An 18,123-nucleotide genomic window follows, 5' to 3' on the forward strand; every position below is an offset into this window, starting at 1 on the left:
ATGTTTTGTAAAATTCACCAGTCAACCCATCTGGGCTTGGTGTTGTCTGTGTTGGAAAGTTATTAATGATTGACTTGATTGCTTTAATACACATTCACCTTTTACATTATCTATTTCTTTTGTGAGTTTTGGTAGATTGTGCCTTTCAAGAATGGGTTTTCCTGTATCCTGCTTATTATGAGAAGTTGTGTTTTTATTTTCAATCAGTTCAAAATATTTTAAAATTTCTCTTAGGATTTCTTCTTTTACCCATGTGTTATTTAGCAGTGTGTTATTTAATTTCCAAGCATTTGAGGGTTTTCCAATCATGTTTTTAGTTTTTATTTCTAATTTAATTCCAGTGTGGTCTGAGAGCAGACATTGTATGATTTTTTAAAAAAATTCTTTTACATTTGGCTCAGAATGTGGTCTGTCTTGGTAAGTATCACATGTAAGCTTGAGAAGTATGTGTATTCTGCTGTCGTTGGATGAAGCAGTTGCTAGACATAGTAATCAATTTTATTCAGGTGACTGATAGTGCTATTGACTTCAACTATGCCTTTGCTGATTTTCTGCTTTCTGGATCTGTTCATTTCTGATAGAGGCGTGTTGACGTCTCTAAACATAACAGTGGATTCATCTATTTCTCCTTGCAGTTCTGTTTTTGCCTCACATATTTTGATACTCTGCTGTTAGGTGCATGCACATTAAAGATTTAATGTCTTCTTTGAGAATTGACCCCTTTGCTATTCCTGATAACTTTCCTTGCTCTGAAATCTGCTCTGTCCATATTAATATAGCTACTCCTGCCTTCTTTTTATTAGTGTTAGGACAGTATATCTTTCTCCATGCCTTTGATCTCTATGTGTCTTATATTTAAAGTATGCTTCTTATAGATTAAATATAACTGGGTTCTGTTTTTTGATCCACTCTGACAATCTCTTTTAATTGGCATATAGTGGACCCTTGAACAACACGGGTTTGAACTGCTTGGGTCCACTTATAAGTGTTTTTTTTTTAAGTACTGTAAATGTATTTTCCTTATTTTCTTAGCATTTTCTTCTCTCTAGCTTTGTTGAAAGGATATAGTATACAGTACGTATTACATACAAAGTATGTCTCTTCAACTGTTTATGTTATCTATAAGATATCCAGTCAGCAGAAGGTTATTAACAGTTAGCGGGAATGGTTTTGAGGCAGTCAGATGTTATATTTGTATTTTCAACAGTGCAGGGGATCAACACCCCTAATTGCTGTCTTGTTCAAAGGTCAGTTGTATTTAGACTGTCGACTTTTAAAGTGATTATTGATATAATAACTACCATTTTTGCTCCTGTTTTCCATTTGATGTCCTTGTTCTTTATTCTTATTATTTTCTACTTTCTTCTGCTTTTTGTGTTTTCAGTTGAATATTTCATATGATTCCATTTTCTCTCCTTTTTTTAACATATCAGTTACTTTTCTTTTTTTAACTGATGTTTGTGGTTGCCCCAGAGTTTGTAGTACACATTTACAACAAATCCAAATCCACTTTCAAATAACACTCTAATGCTCTAAGGTTAATGCAAATACATTATAATAACAAAATAATCATAATTTCTCCCTCCCATTCCTTGTATCATTGCTGTCATTTCGCTTACACATAAGCATCCATATTTATATACATATAAGTATACATAATTGGATATATTAGTTGCTGTTATTTTGAGAAACTTATTTGTGAGATCAGTGAAGAAGAAGGAAGATAAAAGTTTTTATTCCTTCTCTTGTAGTCTTTCTTTCTTTATGTAGATCTGAGTTTCTGACTGATAGTTTTCCTTCTCCCTGAAGAGTTTCTTTTTACTGTCAGTGAATTGTCTAAATTTTTATTTATCTAGGGGAAGTCTTTATTTCTCCCTCACTTTTTTTTTTAAGATTTTATTCAGAGAGAGAGATCACAAATAGGCAGAGAGGCAGGCGGGTGGGGGGGGGGGTGGGGGGTAAGCAGGCCCCCTGCTGAGCAGAAAACCCGATGTGGGGCTCGATCCCAGGACCCTGAGACCATGACCCAAGCCGAAGGCAGAGGCTTTAACCCACTGAGCCACCCAAGCGCCCCTCTCTCTCACTTTTGAAGAATAATTTCATAGGGTACAGAATTCTACGTTGGTGGGGGGGTTTTCTCAGTGCTTTATATATTTCACTCTGTTATCTTCTTGTTTGCCTGACTTCTGGGGATGAGTCAGATGCAGTTCTTATCTTTGCTCCTCTGTAGGTCAGGTATAATTTCCTTCTGGCTTTTTTCAAGATTACTTTCCTTTATCTTTGATTTTCTGAAGTTTGTATGTGACAGGCTTAGGTGACGTTTGTTATTGTGTTTTGTTTTTATCATATGTCCTGCTTGGTATTCTTCAACCTTCCTGGATCTGTGGTTTGGTGTCGGACATTAATTTGCGGATATTCTCAGTCATTTTTGTTTCAAATATTTCTTCTGTTTATCTCTGTTTTCTTCATCTGGTGTCTCCATTATACACATTATACCTTATATAGCCCCACAGTTCTTAGATAGTCTGTTTCTTTTCTTTCATGGTTTTTTTTTTTTTTTTTTATCTTTGCTTCTGTTTTGGGAGTTTCTTTTGACCTATCCTCAAACTCAGAGATTATTTCCTCACCTGTGTCATTGTACCAGTGAGACAAGCCATGACATTCTTGTTTTCTCTTACAGTATTTTTGATCTCTAGAATTTCCTTTTGATTCTTTCTTAGAGTTTCCATCTCTCTGCTTACATTGCCCATTTTTTCTTACATGGTATCTACTTTATTGATAAGAGCCCTTAGTATAGGAATCAAAACTGTTTTAAATTCCTGGTCTGAGGGGAGTCTGGGTGGCTGACTCAGTTGAGCATCTGACTCTTGGTTTTGGCTCAGGTCATGATCTCAGGATTGTAAGATGGAGAGATGGAGCCCCACATTGAGCTCAGTGCAGAACCTACCTGTCCCTGTCCCTCCCCCTCTGCCCCTCTGCCCACTCTCTTTTTCTCTCTAAGATAAATAAATAAAATCTTTAAACCAATAAAAATAATAAATAAATAAATTCCCAGTCTGATAATTCCAATATTCCTGCCCTGCCGTGTGTTTGCTTTTTAGAATGCCTTTTAACGTTTTCCAGATAGCTAGACATGATGTGCTGGGTGAAAGGAACTATTTACTATGCAGTAAATAGGCCTTTAGTAATGCGATGGTGAGGGTGTGGGTGAGGGGAAACATTCTCTAGTCCTATGATTAGATCTCAGTCTTTCCATGAACCTGTGCCTCTGAACTATGACCTTTGTAAGTGACTCACAAGGGACTTTTACCTCGCCCCTGAGGTGGGGCAGGATGGCTGGTGTGGACTAGAGTTGGATATTCTCTTCTACATGAAAGGCTATAAGGAGCTGGGGTAGATATTTCCCTTCTCCCACATGGGACACTAAACAGGCTAGATTAGGGTATTTTCCTCCCCCCAGGTGAAGTAGGATCTGATAAAACTACAATAGTTCAGGCTGTGGTAAAATAGTTTCTTCTAAAAGCAGGCCTTGTTAAGAGCAGAGTATTCTGGTTTATTTCAAAATGGTTCCTTTTCTCCTTCTCCTGGCAGAAGCATAAGGGAATTTTCTCCCCTGTGTTGGATGTCAAAGTCGGAGAAGCAAAACTGACACAGGTGTGGGAGGCCCCTATAACTGCATCTGCCCAGAGTTTGGACTCAGCCTTGTCCACTCTGAGACTCCAGCACTTGGCCAGCTTCAGATCCGCTCTCCCTGAGCCGGCCCTGGTTCCCACAGATGTTGTTGCTGGGGAGTTTCTGCCCAGTGAGTCGTGGTCCACAGTAGCTGCCCATATGTCTCGTTCATGCAGGGGGCAGCAGTGTGCCCTGTAACGTTACTCCTCTAGTAGATCTGAGAAGCATTTTTGATTTTTGTTAGGACCCAGCGACATTGTCTCAGCGCCTTACATGTTAGACCGGAAACCAGAACAGTTGATGTCTTCACTTTTGATGTCCTACACCGACAACTAAATGATGTGGGCAAAAAAAGACTTTCAGGCACAGCTTTATTCCTTCAAATCTGGATATTAGATTTGAAAGGAGGCTTGGAGGTCACCTTGTTCAATGTCCTCATGTTCAGATGAGCATCTCAGTAGGCTCAGCTGTGGGCACTTTCCTCCTGGTAATATTCCCACATTTTAGCAAAGTAGTAGAGCACACTGTATATATGCAACCCATTTGGGCTCAGAATCCAAATGAATGTTCTCCAAATAAACAAGTTAATTCTCTTATGGTCCATGTTCTGATTCCTAGAAGGAACTAGAATGTGATATTTATCCATAAACAGTCTGTGTGGTGTTTTATCTCTGTATGGTGTTTTGATGGATGCTGTTTTAGTTCTGTGTGATGAGATGACAGGTGATTTTTATTTTTCTCTTTTTGTCTTTCTGCGTTTTTCCAAATTCTATCAAATGAACATGTATTACTTTTGCAATCGGGACAAAACAACAACAACAACAAGGTAACGTTTTAGGTCATGAACGTTGGAAGTCTCCTCTCCATGTCTCCTTACAGTCTGCAAGATGAACGTTCACCGACGCTGTGAAACCAACGTGGCCCCCAACTGTGGGGTGGATGCCAGAGGAATTGCCAAAGTCCTCGCTGACCTAGGCGTCACTCCAGACAAAATCACCAACAGCGGCCAGAGGAGGAAAAAGGTAACAGGCTATTTGAGGTGTTTCTGGAGCTCTTTGGAGGCCACCAACCCTGTGCTGGCTTCCTGAGAGCACCCCTCCACCTCCCCAGAGTGAGGTTCCGAGATCCTTGGGTTTGAGACACAGCATGAGCTGAAAGGGAATGAAAAAAAAAAAAAAAATGGTCAGGCAGGTGACATTAAAGTCTCCTTCAGTTCTAGAAGTGGAGGAAAAATGAAGCAAGTCTCAAGTGTTCCGTTCCTCTCCCTACTGACTGATCTCATCTTGGAGATGAGGACTTTGAAATTCCCTCTAGAAAAAGCACAACACTGGACAAGGAAGTAGGCTTAACTGGCTCCAGGACTGGCATGAAAGCAATGTCAGTGTTTGAACTTTGCCCCTAGTGTCATGGTAATGAGGATACAGGGATGAAGAGCTGGGACCACATTCTTTTCTAGGGAGCAGGCCAAGAAGATTTGTGGTAGTGCCGTCCAAGGGATATTGTTAATGCCCCACCACATGAAACAGCTGGGCCTTTCTTTGGAGACCAAAGCCCCCTGTCTCTATCCATGTGACATTCTGAATGTCAGTAGGAAGAGATCCATTTGCTGAGATGCTCTTTTGGTAAGTCAGGGCCCACAGATGCACACAGAGCTCACGGCATCCATAGCATTTCTTTTGAAGGTCCTTCCTGGCCTTGGCTTCCAGCCCAGAAAATGTAAGTCTTTAAAAGAGCAAGTTATAAGAAAATCAGAACCATGTTTACTGGGCAAGAAATCCTGGTGGGGATGGGGAGCAGGCAGTGATCCTCATTACCTATTATCAAGCATTCTCAAGCACTTACCAGAAAAGCAAGTCTGTTTCAGGGTGCATCCCAGAAGAGCCCTTTCCCTCGAATGGAGAGGTTTGGATTCTTTCTATCTTCTTAAACTCCTCCCTCTCTACCTGCCCAATAAGCAAAGCTGATTTGCAAGGGTTGGGAAAAAAGAATCCTCTTCTCCCTGGTGGCTTAGCTATGAGATTTTGTGCTTCTGGTGGCTCTTAGCTCTGTAAATCCCACGAGTGGAAACGGAGCTTCGGTTATTGACCCCAAACATTGCAGTTGCAAGCAAAATGTCAGCACCCAAGAATGCTATGCCCCCACCAAAGCGGCAGGTTAAGCAAATGCCCTGTCATGACAATGTTGGACACACACATTTATGAGCTCTAGGGAGAGCCCTTCATGGGAGAGAATGACTTTTCTCCTTGCTAGAAGGAAATTGAGACAGAATCATAATTATCATGAAACATTTAAGAGAAAACACAATACACATCTGCTCTCTCCCCCGCGATTTACACGGGCCATGACGCCAATAACCAGGCATCGTCTGTCTGTCTTAGTTTGGGGGGAACCTCGTGTTAAGAAGCCAACATGGAGAAATTCAGGAAGAGACGAGTTAAAGACCAGAGGATTCTGAAATTTTTATTGCTGGATTGCTTCTGGTGCAAAAGCTGAAAAAAAGCCACGTGACCAAGTAGTAGCTCAGCTTCGTGTGAGAGGAAGGGAGAGAAGTGCCCTTGGTCAGAAGTTAAAAGGGCTTCTTGGCAAGAGCATCAGGTTTGCCAGAGCGCTGCTTGTCTTCACGTTGGCTCTTGCAAGTGGTCCACTGTGCAGAGAGGACATGTGCAGCCGGCTGGAGATCAAGGGTAAAACAGAGCAGAACTGCGTGTGACCGCTTAGTCCAAACCTCTTACTTTAATGGAACTTAACATGCTGTGTCAGCATCTCACTAGACTTCACTGGGGGGCGCTGTATTAAAATTTGCCAACCAATTTCGACACATCTAAAAATATGAAGCTCAGTAAATCTATTTATTTTTTATATTTATATTTATAAATATTTATAAATTTTATTTATTTATTAATTATTTCTACTATAGACCAGAGCCTGTGGTCTGCCTGAGCAGAGTGCCCCACACAGTATCCACATGCAGAGGCCATTAGCTAAATACAGCTGAACAAGACGATGGATAAATGCCCAACAGGTGTTAGAGGCAAATGTCGAATTGCTTTAGGTGTAGTAACTTGTTTGGCTTGCATAGGCGAGGGAGGTTCTGATGGAAGGGGGACAGGTATGCTTGGGTAGAATGAAAATCGAACAAATTGCAGCCTCTCTCTTTTTTAAGTTTTGATTTTGACTCCAGTTAGTTAACATACAGTGTAATATTAGATTCTGGTGTACAGTGGAGTGACCAAACACTTGCATACATGGCCTGGCACAGTCTCTTGTCTTCCCTTTCACGGTCAAATGAAACCTGAGTCTGCTTCCAGAATGTTAGTTCAGCAAATGCTGCTGGGTGCTGGGCTCCCTACAGCACCTCCACGCCTCTGACCTCGGGGCAGCTCCCACCCTCCCTTCTCACATCTCCCCTCTTTCTCTCCCTCCCTCTAGCTCATTGCTGGCGCTGAGTCCCCGCAGCCCACTTCTGGAAGCTCACCGTCGGAGGAAGATCGATCCAAGTCAGCACCCACCTCCCCCTGTGACCAGGGTGAGGCCCTCAGATTGGCCCTGTTACCTCTGAGCCATGTCATCGGAAGGCCCGAGGAACCTGAGGCCTCTCCACCCTTGTTCCACCCTTGTTAGCTGGAATGGAGGCCCAGGAAGGCCTTCAGACACCCTCTCCCTGCTGACTCTTTAGCTGGTCTTTCTCTCTGCAAGGCTGTCTTGAGGGACAGACACTTTGAACTGCTATGCTTGCCTTAAACCCTGTCCAGGCCAGGGTAAGAGAGAAAGAGCATGTGATGTTCTAGCTCTTTCTTTACCCTCACCTCTGTCCAGGGTTCCAGGTGTAGGAAGGTGCCCGGGGCCTGCTCCCAGACCTGTCCTTCCACCCACCATGCCACTCAGCTGAGTGCCACTTCCCTCCATCCTGACTCTGATCATCACCCCTGAAACCTGAGAACAGGGCAAGAGTTGGGGGAGAGGGGCCACCTCCTGCTGTGGCCTGTGGATGGGCAAGGACAGATGCAGGAATCGGAAGAACAGAGTGAGAGGAGGGAGGAAGCCAGCTCTAGGCCCAACCCCTTCCCAAAGCTCAGGTTTCCTTCTTCCTCATATGAATATGCTTAACGAAGTTGAAGTTTCTGAATGCTGCAGGCATCCCAGAATGCTGAGGGGAGACTAACAGGTTTCAAACTTTCCCTTCTGGGGTCCAGACGTCCCCGGAAAGGGATTCATGCTTCTGCAGAGCAAGAGTAATCATCATTGCGTGACAAGTGGGCCTTGATTTTCTGTAGCCTCTTTGCGTTTATTATCTTTTTAAAAAAGATTTTATTTATTTATTAGTCAGAGAGAGGGAGCGAGCACAGGCAGACAGAGTGGCAGGCAGAGGGAGAAGCAGGCTCCCTGCTGAGCAAGGAGCCCGATGTGGGACTCGATCCCAGGTTGCTAGGATCATGACCTGAGCTGAAGGCAGCCACTTAACCAACTGAGCCACCCAGGCATCCCTGCGTTCATTATCTTAATCTTACACTCACACCGACTCTGTGATGCCTCATCCCTGTCCCTGTCCCTGTGTCACAGGCTGGGAAGTGAAGATCAGAGTCTCAAAAAGTTCTGTGCAAAGGTCTGGAACTAAGTCTGTGGTAAGGGTGAGATCATTCCCCTCCTGGTTTTGGGACCCCCATCTCAGAATCTGTGTCCTCAAACTCTCCCTGAGTGTCATTGCTGTGACCCACCTCGGCTTAGCCAGGAGTGAACAAAACAGCTGCCGGGTGCGTGTGCCCATCCTGACATCCCACAGAGCAATGGGTCTGAGTCTCTCTTCTTGCTGCTCTGATTAGCTTCCTGCATCTTTACACTCTGCTTCATTCCAAAAAGGATTTGACCCATTTATAAGTAATCCAGTGGTTGGCTGGGGCCTCCGAACTAGTAGGTGTTATCCTGCAGCCCATGTGGGTGTTTTTATGCGTCCTTTTGAGTGCCGAGACCTCCTTTGAGAGCTTCAAGGAGACAGCATTTCTGTCCCCAGGACAAGCGAGGGGGAGCGTCATTTCTAGGCCTGGCTGCTCCCAGACCTGGCGGGTTGTAGTGCCTGTGCCTGTCTCAGCTCAGGACAGTGGTGTGGGCACTAATGGATGCAAAGACCCTCTTAGCAAGACGTGGCATTGCCACAGGACAGATATAACACACAGTTTCTTTTCCTTCCGTTGTAATGACATTTTCTTCAAGCTTTGGAATCCCTAAACACCCAAGTTCTGTTTTCCAAAATCCGTTTCATAGTTTGCCTTGGAAACTGAGACCTTTAGCTGTTTGCTGAGACTAGAAGTTATACTTTGTAAGGAAAAAGTGCTAAGAAGTGGCTGATTTGGCAAGGCAGAGCCTGAGACTCGGGAGCCACCTGCGCTCCTCCCCCCCTCCCTCCACCACAGCAGATCTAAGAAAGATCCAGATTCCTTGCACAAGCTATCATGGGCCTCCATCCTTGTGCAGGGAAGCTGAAGATCTCTTTCTGTCAAGCAACACCAGGTCTTCATGCCTCATTCTGATTCCCAAGTGTTAATAGTCTGCATTCCCCTTCCATCTTCCCAGTTTTTCACAAGCATCTCTTAAAATCGGATTGTTGCTTGTGGTGCCCAGTTCTGCACTGAGAGGCGTGTGTGTCTTGGTGAATGAACAGCTAACAATAAAGCTTGCTCAAACAGGAAAGGTCAAAGGGTCATCCAGTGTTATCACGGCAGGGTAGTTCAAGTCATGTGCTCCGCAGGGGCACAAGACTGCCCTGTGGTTGTGAAATTGTACTGAGGAATCCCTGCCCCATCTGAGATAAATTCGCAACACGTCACTCTCGGACAGCGGTTCTTCAGGTAACGAGAAGCCCGTGGCTCATTTGGCTGAATACCCTTGTGGGAGATGGGCAGTAGAGTAAACACACCAGTGAGACCAAGTAAAGTCCTTTACAAGGCCGGGGCCTCCCAGTCCTAGCTTCTGGTACAGCTGTACCACCCGTGATTACTGCGATGACAATTCTCAATCGGCCATTGCTCTCATCTTCAGAGGGAGTTTGAAAGGAGCCTGTTGTCTTTGAGACTCCGCAGGGTCCCAGAGAAGGCAGGGGCTCCTGCACTACGCCTGGCATAACAGAACAGGCCACTGGCCAGAGGGGGCTTACGGAGAGAGGGCCAGGTTTCTGCGTAATCTGAAAGTGTTGGCCGTGGGGAGCTGTGTCCTCGGCCTCTTCGCCTCCCCAGGCCCTGCTGTGGGCTAGGTGCCCATGAAAGCATGGGGAGCGAGTGAAGGAACCCGTGGAGGGCTGCCATGCTGCATCTGCTGGCGGGCTGAGACCCTACGGTGGGAGGCCGGGGGAGGGTGGTCTGGGGCCCGCGGCCTGCTGGGAAGGGAGCCTGAGGTATACACTAATGCAAGGTCTTGTCTCCCTCGGCCCTAGAAATAAAAGAACTTGAAAACAACATCCGGAAGGCCTTGTCTTTTGACAATCGAGGGGAGGAGCACCGGGCGGCAGGTGGTGCGGGCCAGCTGGCGAGCCCCGGCGAGAACGGTGAAGTGCGGCAGGGCCAGGCCAAGCGCCTGGGTCTGGAGGAGTTCACCTTCATCAAGGTGCTGGGCAAAGGCAGCTTTGGCAAGGTCTGTGGCATGCGTGCGTACACCCGCTGACTCTCTCTGCCCCGTGGCATTGCCTCATCTGTCCGATCTAGGGAAGATGAGGCTGTGAACATTTCAGCCTGGTCTTGTTGCGTCTTCCTTCCTTCTTCCATGGAAACGGCCTGCGGCCAAGCAGGTGGGAGCCAGGGATCTGCTGCTTGTTAGCTGTGGCACTTCCAGTTAGTAGTCACCTAGCTTCTCCGGGACTCAGTTTTTCTCATTTGTCAAATGGGGCCACAGGTATCAAGGAAGGTCGTGGGTAAGGGGAAAAAAAAAGGCACTTGTGAATATTTCAATTGCTTTACATGTCTTGGAGTCCCTATTACCGGCCATGGTAGCACTGCATTTCTTCCCTCCTTCAGAGATCCATCTGAAATTCTGGCTTTAATTCAGGACCAAGACTTTGAAAATGAACTCTGGAATCCCTGCCCTCCGTGAACTTCGGGCTCAGGGCAACTCTGGGCATGTATTATTTTGAAAGTTAAATGCTATTTAACTGACTTTTCTGGCATTTACTAAAGGTTGTTTATCCTGTGTGTGTGGCAAGAGAATGAGAATAATCATCTCCTGGCTTGGATCTTAAAATCTTAAAATCTTAAAATCTTAAAACCATTCTCCCTCTCCTGGCCCACACGGAGACAAGCCAAGCCGTGCAGTGTGTGTGTGCCGAGTGAAGCTTTTGGGGGTATCAGGCCCCGTTCTGATGGCTCAGTGATGTGGGGAGATAATCCTTGTGCATTTTAGAAAGAAGACAGTAGGGCAGAGGGCCCAGGATACTGTGGCTAACACTTCAGCTGGAATCCCTGATCATTCCCTTGCGCTCCGCACAGATGGAGTCACTGGAAGCTGCCTTTCCATGCCCTGTTCTTGGGCCCATGTCCTGGGCTCTTGAAAGCAGCAGCCTGTAGATCAGCCTGCAGAGCTGCTCTGCTGAAGGGAATGGCTCTGGAAGCCTCCAGGGCATGGGCCTTCCTCCCAGCCCCTCACCTGCCCCACCTCCTCCTGACATCTCTGTAGTGGGAAGGTAACCGGAGGAGCATACTTAAATGCAGATGCTGAAGCAATCACATTCTTCAGAGACTGAGTCACTAAGAAACTGGCCCCAGTGCCCTGGTCCAAGCGTAACTGGGGGATGTGGGTGGGTTTAATTCCCTTGACAAGAGTCAAGGGAAACGGGCAGGCTCAGAGTTTCCAGGTCGCCATACTGTGTAGGCAGGATGCGAACTTGGATGACTGTGGACCATTTAGGTTGTTTTTTAAGAAGAATCGCAGGCAGCGTCTGAGCCAGCATGAAAGATTTTGCGTTACGTGTAGGAGATGAACATTCCTCAGGAAGCGCCCTGAATTCTTTCTTGAAGCTTTTGAGTTACCACTCTTGAGCCTGGCAGCTCACCCTGGAATACTGGGCTTAGGAGACGGTTGTTTAAAAGGAGGAAGACTTGTCACATTGCAGAGAAATGAGTGCATATCAAATGATAGGAAAACCTGAAGCTCAGAGAACTGTGAATGTGCTCTCTGGAGAAGGAATCACATTCTGAGCGTGAAGGCTACAGGACCACGAAGGCAGACCTGACAGATTTAGCTGCGTAAGGACAGGTGATCCTGTTTGCTGTCAAACAGAAGATCATCAAACAGGCTTAGACAAACCTTTGGAGAATGCCAAGTGTTAGTATCATTGTATACCAAACTTGCACAAATTCATAAGCAAATAGTATAAGACAATACATAGAACTAGACAGAGTTATCGTGAATATAAAACTGACAGTTCACACAAAAACAATTTAAGGAAAATTTCTTTAAAAAGTTCCATTGCAACTTAAAACAGTGTTGAGGTTATATTTCATACCCATTATATGAGCATAAGTACTTTTTTTTCCCCAAAAACACTTTTTAAGTGGAAGCCCCCAATGTGGGTACATTGCCATGAAACTAGAGCATCCCTCCATTCCTGGTGGCAGATTATTTTGTACATCCTTTCTGAAACTCAAGAAATGTGCAAAATATTTAACTTCATAATCTACTTCTAAGAATTTCTAGCTTGAGGATATGGTCCAAAAAAAAAAAAAAGAAAGAAAGAAAATGGCATATACAAAAATGCTCAATCCGATTTATTCCTATGATACTTAATAATTAGGTTTCACTTAATTATCTAATACAAGGTAAAGTGTTAAATAAATGGTAATATGTTTACTTCAGTTGAGTATAGGCAACCCTGATAATGATAATGACAATGTGGATGATAAATCCTTATTAATGTCAGTTAAAAATATTATTTGTGCAGTGTTTGTAATTGCAAGTATGATGCATGTGCATATGAAGAATTATTTCACAGATGTGTGTTGAACTTTTTTCTTTGCATGGGCCCTATGCTAGAGATGAAACATCAATAAATGAATTATAGTAGCTCTATTAGGATGGGTAGTTTTTCTAAACATTTTTTAATGTTATAGTGTTCAAAATGAAAGAAAAAAAGAAGTTAGTTTTTAAAGCCTTTGGTATTGACTTGCGTTTTTACTTTTGACTCCGTGTGTGTAGATTGATGGCAGTGGTTTGGGTCCATTGCAGGTCATGTTGGCAGAGCTGAAAGGCAAGGATGAAGTATATGCTGTGAAGGTCTTAAAGAAGGATGTCATCCTCCAGGATGATGACGTGGACTGCACAATGACAGAGAAGAGGATTTTGGCGCTGGCACGGAAACACCCGTACCTAACCCAACTCTATTGCTGCTTTCAGACCAAGGTATGACTAAGAAGAAAATAGTGGGCCGCCATCTTGGTGTAGTGCTGTATAATGAGATGGCATCTTGATGTCAGATTTTTAAAAAATCAATTGTAGACCCTCTACAGTATTTTCTCATAGACCTTGCAAAGTGGAATGGATTTTACCCTTGAAAAGATCAGGGTGTGTTGAACAGCATCATCTTTTTTAAGAGCATGGAATTTTCCATTCAAGGTTGTGCTTGTGGAGGGATGAGAGGGCAGTAGAACTCTTTGCAGAGGTAACTGGACAAAGCCAGTGTTTGCTCCTTGGAAAAACCAACAGGCATGGTTAGTCCTTGCTCTGCTCCTAATTTTCTATCAGTAGGCCAATCACTTAAGTTCCCCGTTGCCTTCAGGTCGAATGAAAAAGGGTGAAGGCCACTCTAACCACTTCCGACTTGTATAATGTCCTAGGAGGCAAAGGCTGTGGACAAATGCTTACAATGCCCAAGCAAAATAGGAACAGAAGGTGTTTTAAATTTACTGTGTAGGAGCCTGGGAACCAGAAGGTGGCAGTAAGGAAACGAAAATAATCTGTTAACTGCCTTATGGAGTCTGACCTATGAGTATCGTAACTGATTTTTTTAACTTAGTAAAGAAAAGAAATGCCAACATTCTTCATGAAGCTCTTATTTTATTACCTCTTTTTTGGGAAAAAAGAAAGTTAAAGTCTTTGAGGATGACTTATGTGTCTGTAGCCCTTAGCTTCTTGAGAAGGCACAAGCAACTTTACCCAAAATTCCTCCCTGTGCCTTTCTAGAGCTTAGACGGTAAAGGGCACCATCCTGGAGAGACGATCCCTTGCCCCTTGGCATCCTCCCACCTCTACAGTCACTGCGATGACAGTCTTCCACTTTGAATTCAACAATTTTTCGTTTGCTTATTTGGCAAATTTTTATTTTAATTATATTTGATAGAATTCTTCCCATGTGCCAGGTGTGGAGATACAGTGGTAAAGCAAGGCCCAGTCCCTGAGAGTCTCTTCGGTACACTGTTTCTCAAAGGGTATTTCTCTGAACCTTCATCCCTCTAGAAACTCTTAAGCCTAAAGGACTCTATAGCCCATGGTTTGGGAAATTGCAGTCTGACTTCTTTTAGACTGTCTCAGCATACACTTGCTTATTAAAGTCCCTGAGGAGAATTACAATGGGACAAAAAAAAAGTTGTCTTCATTTAATCTAGTATTTCCCAATTATTTGTTCTCAAGCTTCACCCATACCACTGCTTAGTTCACACTGAGACACAGTGGTCCAATGGCATTTCTCCTAACTCTCTGATCACTCAGGAGAATGAGGAACACCTTCTGAAAATCTGGAAAGCCCTTTTCCAAACAAGCACAGGGCTCATCGGCAGTCCTTGTGTTGGACATGTTTTACATAATTCCAAATGTTTGTGAGTCTATGCACGTATGTGCACATATGCAGAGCCCAACATGAGAAAAACGGATCCATCATATGGTCCACATTCTTCTTTTCTCTACTTTTTGCACCCGTGAGAAAATCAGATTTCAGAGGAGTAGAAGTCCTTTGCTCATAAGACACTTTGTTTTGGCCGAGATGGACTTGGCATCTGGTCTCTGGAACTCCCACTGCGGTGGGACCTTGTCCTGATATCAGACTGATACTCTCTCTCCCTCTTGCCTGACCCGGAACAGTGTCCCTTCTGTGGGGGAACTTTCCCCTCTTGCCCTACCCCTAACTGGTAGTTGTCTCTTCCACTATCTGAGATGGTTTCCTGGGTAGGGAGCCACACTGATGTTTTTTCTTTGGACACATTGCCAAGAGGCCCTGCGTCCTTGGGGAGCCACAGTGGAGGGTCAGCGTTCCTATACCTCTTAGTGAATGAGTAAGGAAATGAATATCTTCCGTGTCAACAGTGTTCTCCTCTGTGTATTACAGAACGTCAGTGTAAGATTCCTCATTGCATGGAGCACAAATTGGTGTTGAGTAACACCATGGATTTCCTTTATGGCAGAACAATAACCAAACTGACATGGAGATTAGGATCTGGGTGGCTGGAGAGTGGGACTGGGGAGAGAAGGGACTTTAGTAGTTCAGAGATCCACTAAGTCTTTTTTTCAGGCCGATATCAGATAGCCACAAGTATAGGAGCAACTCTGTCCCACCTCGGCCATGCCACCATTGTGTGGGAAAACAACAGCACACCCTACTTTATACAACAGATGTATGTTCATCTAACTTGTCAAAAGGGAATCCTATTTTAACCTCACTGAAGGACCTTAGCTTACTAATGAAAGCAGTCTTAGGAAGAATCCTTTTCTAAACCCCCACCTTCTACAAAATGTGACTTTTCCTATGACAACCAGTAGTCATGGTTTAAAGAGTAGCTATTATTCATTCATCTGACTATGAGGTAGGTGCTGGCTCTGGGCTTATCAGCAAAAAGTGGAGGGGTTTGGTTCCTAAGTGCTGGGGAGTTTATACTCCTTCTGTAACCAACCAGCAGCAAAGAACATGGCGTGGGGTGTTCAAACAGAAGGCTCAGAGGAGGGGTGCTCTTGGGGTTTGGCGTAGGATGACAGCTCAAGCCAGGCTTTGAGGAGGGGAGGCCTGGGCCACAGTTGGGGCTGGGAACAGGAGCCAGGCTCATTTGCCATAGCTTCCGTCCTGCTTTAGTTTCGCTTTTCCTGAAAAGAAAGAACGATTCCTCCGAGTTACACTGAACCTGGTTTCAACTAAGACTCTAATACGCGATTAAGGAATGTGAGACTGATTGCAATCCTATTAAGATTTCTTTCAGTCTTGTTTTATTCTGACACACAAAGCAGCAAGAACCTTAAGTCGGGTTTAATTATTTTTAGGTGAGCCTTTGTTTTTCGGTATGTAGGAAGAAAGGGCCCCCACAGAAACAAGCTTTGAGAACTTCCTGATGGTCTGCACATCGCTTCAGGCCACGTGCTACACGGCTGGTGGCCTGACAGGACTTAGATAAGTGCGAGGTGTGGGCGCTTGTCTGGTGTGGTGGCCCCTGGCAATGACTGTGTACATCTATCCGTGCCAGTCATGATGTCAGGTCATGAATTAGGTCTGGTCCCCACGGCCCTCTGAGAAGGTATGGTTCAAGGGTGTTGATTTGGCCTTTTCTGTGTCATGCCTACTTGCCATTGGTTCGTGTACTCTGATCATTCTCCAGGGAACCTGGAAGGAAGGAAAGCAAATGACAACATCTGAACAACAGCAGGGAAGGAGAGGAAGAGTGGAGGGTGTTTGGGAGATGACAATGAAATTCCTGCACCTGCGAGATCAGATGATTGGTAGAGAGCGGATGGGAATACAGTCGACCCTCAGCCCACATGGGTTCGAACCGGTCCACTTACACATGGGTTATTTTAGAGACAGTACAGGACGATAAACATATCTTCTCTGCTTCACAGTTTTCGTAGTGACATTTTCTTTCTTCTGGCTTACTATATTGTAAGGATAGTACGTGAAACCTACAAAATGTGTTAATCACTTTATGTTCTCAGGAAGGCTTCTGTTCAAGAGCAGACTGTTGGTAAAGTTTTGGGGGGAGTCAAAAGTTATATGGGGATTTTTGACTATGCAGGGCTTGGTGCCTCATCTACCACGTTGTTCAGGGGTCTACCATGATGTGAACCTGCTTCACTGGGCCGGGCACCCAGCTAGGCTCTACAGTTTATGGGCTCGGTCAAAGTCAGGGCTTAGGGTGAGGAGCGACTTCAGGAACTGCCTTTTTAGGCTTCTCCCTTGCTGGTAGAAAGATGGGGACGGGAGAGCCGCTGAGTGATGGGCTTGTTTTTGCTTTTGTTTTTGTTTTTGTAGTTAAAGGAAATGAAATTCTCAAGCATTTTTAGATTTTGTGTATGATTCCCCATTGTGAAATCATCACTTCCGACTGGATCCCATAAAACTTGTCTTGAGTAATTTCATGCATGATTTTTCCTCTTTAAAAATATTAATCTCTACCTCGTCATCCCCATCCCCCAGCCTTTGGCATTTCCCGCCAGGCCTGGGAAGCTCACTCCTGGAGGGCTCTGCCTTTCTCAGCTGCTATAAAGGAAACAGAGGGCGAACTCCTGGAGAATCTCCCTTGGCCAGCCTCCCTCGCTGCCCTGGGGGAAACGCAGAATGGAAAAATCCTTAAAAAGCAACTGGAACTACTTTTCAAATGAGCTTTAATAATCTGTGTGAGTGTGGAGTGAGAACTACGGAGAAGGGTTGTTGACAGTGTAGGGGGAAAAATTATAGTTGCGAGGAACTCTGATGCTTATTTTGATCATTAACTCCGCAACAGCAAACACAAAAGCAGAAAACAAAGTAAAAAATTTGGTCAACAATATATATATATATATATATATTTTTTTTTTTTTTTTTTGAAAGAGATGACTATGTCAGATTAGTTTGAAAAGAGCCAAGAAACCACTGAATGAAGCATGTGCAGTCTGAAGCTGCCAGACGTGGAAGGGGCTGGAGGCGTTTTGATTGGATCTGGTGTCTCACAAAAGTAGATTGACACGTTCGGCGCCATGAGTTGGTCTGTGGGTCAGACAGCCACCTGGAAATCAAGGTGCTATCAAATCAGGCTAGCAGGGGGGATAAACTTTATGCTCTTAAGGATGGGCTGAGGCCTGTGGAGGGCTGGTGGGGATTGAGAGAGGGAGAGCTAGAGCGAGAGGTACCGAGAGAGGGAGGGAGGGGGGGAGAGAGAAAGAGAGAGAGAGAGTGTGTGTGTGTGTTTGTGGGGGTGGTGGGGAGAGGTCAATAGGACAAGCCCCAGCCAGTCAGAGGAGATAAGAGTTTCCACAATCAAGCAAGGTTTCACAGAGAAAGACCTTCAGGTATTGAAGCCCTAGGATGCTTTCTGCCTAATGAAACAAAAGGTTACAGAGTTAATTAACATTCACATGCCCCCAGGACAGAGACGTATGCCTGTTGGCTCTTTATCTGCCATGCTGCTGCCTCTTTGCCTCTAAGGAAACCTTGCATTTGATAGGACAGGACAGTTGCTTTTAAAAATACCTTCACTTACGTCACCCCTTGTCCATGTTCCTAAACATCTCGGTGAGGCAAAT

General features: G+C 44.7%; 1 protein-coding gene across 4 annotated transcripts in view; it reads left to right on the forward strand.

Moving 5' to 3' along the window:
- Positions 1 to 18,123, forward strand: part of PRKCE (protein kinase C epsilon) — a 480,653-nt gene that overhangs the window by 324,022 nt on the left and 138,508 nt on the right. For all 4 annotated transcript variants that reach the window (XM_047746508.1, XM_047746507.1, XM_047746511.1 and 1 more), the window contains 4 exons: positions 4,552 to 4,694; positions 7,102 to 7,198; positions 10,097 to 10,293; positions 12,877 to 13,050. In XM_047746508.1, the coding sequence (XP_047602464.1) occupies positions 4,552 to 4,694; positions 7,102 to 7,198; positions 10,097 to 10,293; positions 12,877 to 13,050 (611 nt within the window). The remainder of the gene's footprint in view (positions 1 to 4,551; positions 4,695 to 7,101; positions 7,199 to 10,096; positions 10,294 to 12,876; positions 13,051 to 18,123) is intronic.

This window comes from Lutra lutra, chromosome 9 (assembly GCF_902655055.1).
Source record: "Lutra lutra chromosome 9, mLutLut1.2, whole genome shotgun sequence".
NCBI classification, from domain to species: domain Eukaryota; kingdom Metazoa; phylum Chordata; class Mammalia; order Carnivora; family Mustelidae; genus Lutra; species Lutra lutra.